The sequence below is a fragment of the Otolemur garnettii genome, unplaced genomic scaffold, assembly GCF_000181295.1.
Source record: "Otolemur garnettii isolate 467f Iridium unplaced genomic scaffold, OtoGar3 scaffold00001, whole genome shotgun sequence".
Classification (NCBI taxonomy): domain Eukaryota; kingdom Metazoa; phylum Chordata; class Mammalia; order Primates; family Galagidae; genus Otolemur; species Otolemur garnettii.
Genome location: NW_003852396.1, coordinates 26,722,493 through 26,728,814, shown reverse-complemented (window position 1 = coordinate 26,728,814; position 6,322 = coordinate 26,722,493). Strand labels below are relative to the sequence as shown.

The following is a 6,322-nucleotide window of genomic DNA, read 5'->3' as shown; positions in this document are numbered from 1 at the left end:
AGTCTCACTCTGTCGCCCTCTGTAGAGTGCTGTGGTGGCATCACAGCTCATAGCAACCTCTAACTCTAGGGCTCAAGCGATTCTCTTGCCTCAGTCTCCCGAGTAGGTGAGACTACAGGTGCCCACCACAGCACCTCGCTATTTTTACAAACAGGGTCTCACTCTAGTTCAGGCTGGTCTCAAACTCGTGAGCTCAGGCGATCCACCTGCCTGGGCCTCCCAGCATCCATTGTTTTATTTCGAATATTTTCTGCGAGTTTGGTTGACTCCTCAGATGGGGAACCCTCAGACACTGAGTTACAATGGGGCTCTTCTGGCACAGTGGCGCCCCCATGTGGCCCTTTGGCGCCTTCACATTATATCTTGCCTGGCATCATCCTACCTGAGCTTCTCAGCAGCCCCAGGAGGTAGCGAGGACAGGGACAAATGCTATATTGCCATCTTGTAGACAAGGAGCCTGAGAGGGAAGCAATTTATCCAAAGCCAGCATCAAGTCTGCAGCACAGCTAGCACCTTGGTGTCTATATCCAGATGCAGCCACACACCATGTCTGAGTCTCCATCAAAACCCCGGCTGTCAGATTAAGAACCTGAGGCTCAGAGGGGTGTTTTCCAAGGTTGCACAATGAGTGACAGGGTCAGGGTTGGGACACAGGCCCTGCTCTGGCTCACCAGGTTGCTGTCCTTGCAGCTGGTCAAGACCGCTGAGCTGGAACCCTCCCGGAACTACATTGCGGGCTTCCACCCCCATGGGGTCCTGGCGGCCGGAGCCTTTATCAACCTGTGCACGGAGAGCACCGGCTTCTCTTCCCTCTTCCCGGGTATCCGCCCCCATCTGATGATGCTGACCCTGTGGTTCCGGGTCCCCTTCTTCAGGGATTACATTATGACCTCGGGTGAGTCTCCCCACCCCCTATAGCTCCAGAAGATGAGGCTGGAGGTGTGGGAGGAGGAATTTTAGCGGAGGCTGCCAAAAGTTCTGTACTTTTTCCAAGAGCATGCGCAGTAGCAGAGTGCTGTCCTGGGTATTGGGCCCAGTGAGGACGTCGGGAGGAGAGGAGGACTCAAGGAACTCCCGGATGGAGTGGGGTGCGGTGGGGCCCCTCTGGCCTTTGTGGGTTTGGCTGGTGCTACCTTCCTGTTCCCTGACCCACCTTCTCTGTCTCCAGGACTGGTCTCATCAGAAAAGGAGAGTGCTGCTCATATTCTGAGCAGGAAGGGCGGCGGGAACTTGCTGGGCATCATTATAGGGGGTGCTCAGGAGGCACTAGATGCCAGGCCCGGAGCCTTCACGTTGTTGCTGCGGAACCGCAAGGGCTTCATCAGGCTCGCTCTGACACACGGGTATTAAGAGCACTCTGGGAAGAGCACTCTGAGTTCAGTGGGAGGTTGACAAAGATTATACTTTGGTTGGAAGACAGCAGAGAATAATGTGGATTCTATTTTGGCAGGGAGATTCTCAGGCCATTCACAATGAACATTATATTTTGGTGTTTTATGCCTAAATACCTAGAAAAGTTTACACAAAGGACATTAGGCTATCAAAGGGACTAGGCGGGAATGGACCTCTGATTCCCCAAAGCTGGTACTAGATCTGAAATTATGGGATCTGGAAGAATGGGATTTGGGGCATATCACAGAGCTGTTTTCCCATCTTGGGACAAAGCATCTTTGAGAAATATGTGCCAGCTGGAGCAGGCGAGATTTTTCTAGAAACAAATGCAGATACTTGCATCTGGGAGGACTCTCTGAAGTATGAAGTACTTGTCATGATGCAATTGAAATGTAGTGGCCGTGGGACGGACCTGCCCAAGGCCAGGGAGTGGGATCTTGCTAATCCCCTACTCCCAGCCCGGGGCTCTGTCTTCTCGTCCATCTCCTGGCTGCTGAGTCCCTGAAGAAAGCTAGGTGACTTTTCAACTTGTGCCTCCTCTGGGGCCTCCCACATGCCCTCTCCCCGCTGTTTCTTTCCAGGGTGCCCCTGGTGCCAATCTTCTCCTTTGGGGATAATGACCTGTTTGACCAGGTTGAGAACTCTTCTGGCTCCTGGTTGCGCTGTGTCCAGAACCGGCTGCAGAAGATCATGGGCATTTCCCTCCCACTCTTCCATGGCCGTGGCATCTTCCAGTACAGCTTTGGTCTCATGCCCTACCGCCGGCCCATCACCACTGTGGGTGAGTCAACATCCATCCAGGCTAGGAGGAAATAGGCCATAAAGATAGGGGCCTGGGCTGGGTGCTGCAGGGGACATGGAGATGGGACATATCTCTGCCCTCAGGGAGCTCACATTCTAGACTGGGAAATACACACACAAACAGATAAACCCCAACCCAGTATGGGATGGAACTTTAGCAGAGACATGAAGAACAATAGTCACCACTGATTGCTGAGCCCCTGCTGTGTGAGAGGCACTGCACTGGCTGCCAGTGTGAAGCAGCTTAGTTTACCCCAGGAATCCCCAAACTTTTTAAACAAGGGGCCAGTTCACTGTCCCTCAGACCATTGGAGGGCCGGATTGCAGGCCCCAGGACAAGTTGGCTGCTAAGCAGGACAGGCAGCAGCGGCAAAAACACCCGGTGGGCCGGATAAATGTCCTAGGCAGGCTGCATGTGGCCCATGGGCCATAATTTGAGGACTCCTGGTTTACCCTAATAACCTCTGAGGCAGAGATTATTATTCCCATTTCATTGATGACAAATGGCTTAGAGAAGCTAATGACTTCCAAAAGATCAGACTGCCTTTGAATAACAAAACTGAGATTTGAATTAGGATCTATCTGACTTTTTGTTATGCCAGAGAAGGGAAGTTTATTACTAGTCCAGAGGATCTAATGAGGCTTATTTGTAGAAGGTGGATATGAGGGAAAGACATTTTGAGTGTGTTAAAATTGTGTGTGAAATGGGCAGTACCTGTGGCTCAGTGAGTAGGGCACGAGCCCCATATACCGAGGGTGGTGGGTTCAAGCCCAGCCCCAGTCAAACTGCAACAAAAAAAAAATAGCCAGGCGTTGTGGTGGGCACCTGAGTCCCAGCTACTTGGGAGGCTGAGGCAAGAGAATTGCCTAAGCCCAAGAGCTGGAGGTTGCTGTGAGCTGTGACAGTACAGCGCTCTAGCAAGGACAACAAAGTGAAACTCTGTCTCTAAACAAAAAAAAAGAAAAAAAGTTGTGTGTAAAGTAACCATCAATAGGCTTTGAATTAGAGGCTAAGGGATCTGTCTGTAAGAAACGGACATGAACTGTATAGCATAGACTTAACATTATCCTTTTCAGCTATTTGAATACCTCTTTTGCCTTTGTCTTAGATTTCAGCTAGGTTCCTCTGACAAAGTTTACAAGAGAGGTCCGTTCATCTCATCTCCATCCATCCATTTGTTAGTTGAGCACAGACTTGGCAAACCCCTACATAATGAACTTCCCCGTGTCATATAGCAGTATTCTCATGAATTCAAACCCTGCTACTACCTTCAGGGTTGTTCCCAAGAGGAAAGGGCAAGAGAGCTGCCCTCCCAGCCAGGGAGAACTAGAAAAAGAAGGTTAGATAGGGCCTTCCTGATTCCACCCTAGAGTGGTGGGAGGACACTGAGGTCAGCGTGGAAATGTGGTGGGGGAAGAAGAGATGCCCCATCCTAGAAATACAGGCTCTTCCAATCATGGTCCCTTAGATTCCCCAAAACATAGCCTCAAGGTGAAGATCATACTCCCAGAGTTTAAAACCTGCCAGTAGTTCTTCCTGGCTATGTGACCTTGAATGAGTTCCTTGACCTCTCCGAGCCTCATTCCATCACCTGTCAAGTAAGAATAATGACAGGTTTTTATCTCAATAAGATTAGAGAAGATAACGCATGTGAAGTATCTAGCATGTGGCCTGGCACTTTGAAGTCCAGTGTTATCCTAGGGACATTTTACGGTTACCCTAACATCTATTTCCTGAAATTAAGATTGAAAGGGATGGGGAGGTGCCTGTGGCTCAGTGAGTAGAGCACCGGCCCCATATACCGAGGGTGGCGGGCTCAAACCCATCTCCAGCCAAACTGCAACAAAAAATAGCCGGGCATTGTGGCAGGCGCCTATAGTCCCAGCTACTTGGGAGGCTGAGGCAGAAGAATCGCCTAAGCCCAGGAGTTGGAGTGGACCGACTCCACTGCACTCTACCGAGGGTGAAAAAGTGAGACTCTGTCTCTACAAACCCCCCCCCCCAAAAAAACCCCAAGATCGAAAGAGATGGCAGTAAGAGCACTTTGCTGGAGGATAATCATAGGGGTGGGCATCTACCCTAAGAGCTCTTATAACTCCACTGGTCCCCACACTGGGCCACTGCCCACCTCTGTGCCTTGCAGTGGGGAAGCCTATTGAGGTGAAGAAGACACTGCACCCCTCAGAGGAGGAGGTGAGCCAGCTGCACCAGCGCTATATCAAGGAGCTGTGCAACCTCTTCGAGGCCCACAAGCTCAAGTTCAACATCCCTGCTGACCAACATTTGGAATTCTGCTGAGCGCCTCAACTAGAGGAAGGGCTACACCAAAGGGCAGGGCTGACTTTAGAGAGCCCAGCAGGAGGTGCTGTGGTCTGAGAAGGCTTTCTGGAAGTGTTTGTTGAACATATCTTTGGAGTCTTCCCAAATTCCTGCAATTCCAACCCACGTCAGGCCACAAGTCACAGCTGGCAGTGCGGAAGAGGAGATAAGAGTCTGGCATCCGCGATTTATAATGCTGCTGCAAAATCTCCGCAAGTCTCCTGCTCCTTGGCCTCTGTGTCCTCATCAGTGAAATAGGACAGAAGGCTGGAAGAGAATGATTTCTAAGGTCTCTGTCCTCTGTTATAATGTCACTCAAACACTCTAAAGGAAAATGTAGGGAAAAGAGATAAGTAAGGTTTCTCTTCCTCTAACTTTGACAGTACAAAAGAAGCCACCAGCTCCAGCCCTTTCTGCTACAAGCCCCCTTGTCCTGTGCCCTTGATGTCCCAACTCCTACTGGAGAGGAGGGGGTAGCCAATAAGGCCCTTGTACCCACCCGAGGAACCTGCAAGTTTCTGGGTCCTCTGAGGGGTGCAGTGGTAGCCAGAGGGGCCCAGAAGGTGGGTAAAGAGACTCATGCTCTATCACTGACTGGCTATATGACTGTGGGCAGGCCTCTTCCCCCTCCCTCTGAACCTCAGTTTCCCTGGCTGACTAAAACGATCTTTGAGTCTCAGCTCTGACATTACATAGGCTGAGAGCTCCATCAGAGTCTCTTACTTGTCCTTTGTAACTTCTGCCCCTGACCTTGGCACAAAGGGGTGGCCCCATAAAAGTCAACTCAATAAATGAAAGGATTCCATTTTAGCCTTCTTCTCTTACTTCCTACTTTCCAACCAAGGGGACTAAGCAAAGCCTCACCTTTGACCCCCAGCCTGGCCCTGTGGCCCCATCTCACCTTCCTAGAAGCTGGATCAGACTGGGCCAGAGGAGACCATGTTGATCTCTTTCTTCCTGAGCCACCAACCCTCTGCTTCCCTCCTCTGGTCCCATTGTTTTGGGAAATACAGGGGAAAGGCACACACAGAAAATGAAAACCAGATGCAAGGTGTGTATATGCAAATGTCTGCAGGGTGGGTAAGATGGGGACAGATATCCTGATAAGAATTTTGGATTCGGCTTGGCACCTATAGCTCAACTGGCTAAGGCGCCAGCCATGTACACCTAAGGTGGTGGGTTCAAATCCCCAGCCCGGACCCGCCAAACAACAATGACAGCTGCAACCAAAAAATAGCCAGGTGTTGTGGCGGGTGCCTATATCCCAGCTACTTGAGCTTGAGAACTGCTTAAGCTCAAGAGTTTAAGGTTGCTGTGAGCTGTAATGCCACGGCACTCTGCCCAGGGGGATAGCTTGAGGCTCTGTCTCAAAAAAAAAAAAAAAGAATTTTGGATTCCTGGCTCAGCGTCTATAGCTCAGTGGCTAGGGCATCAGCCACATACACCAGAGCTGATGGGTTCGAAATCACCCAGGGCCAATTACAACCAAAAAATAGCCAGGTGTTGTGGCGGGTGCCTATATCCCAGCTACTTGAGCTTGAGAACTGCTTAAGCTCAAGAGTTTAAGGTTGCTGTGAGCTGTGATGCCACAGCATTCTACCCAAGGCAACATAGTGGGACTCTCAAAAAAAAAGGGAGGGGGAGGAGTGGCGCCTGTGGCTCAAAAAGAGTAGGGCAGAGGCCCCATATACCGGAAGTGGTGGGTTTAAACCCAGCCCTGGCCAAAAAAATAAAATAATTTTGAATTCCTGAGTTAGGGCACAAGCATCAGTAGTGAGGAAACATGGGGTGGCTGGGTCAGATAAGGGT

The 6,322-nt window shown here is 50.6% G+C and overlaps 1 protein-coding gene across 1 annotated transcript in view; it reads left to right on the top strand.

The window, feature by feature from the left end:
* Positions 1 to 5,323, top strand: part of MOGAT2 (monoacylglycerol O-acyltransferase 2) — a 13,801-nt gene extending 8,478 nt beyond the window's left edge. The window contains exons 3-6 of the mRNA XM_003780889.3: positions 691 to 895; positions 1,169 to 1,343; positions 1,974 to 2,173; positions 4,338 to 5,323. Of these exons, the coding sequence (XP_003780937.1) occupies positions 691 to 895; positions 1,169 to 1,343; positions 1,974 to 2,173; positions 4,338 to 4,492 (735 nt within the window). The 3' untranslated portion in view covers positions 4,493 to 5,323. The remainder of the gene's footprint in view (positions 1 to 690; positions 896 to 1,168; positions 1,344 to 1,973; positions 2,174 to 4,337) is intronic.
* Positions 5,324 to 6,322: the final 999 nt, after the last annotated feature.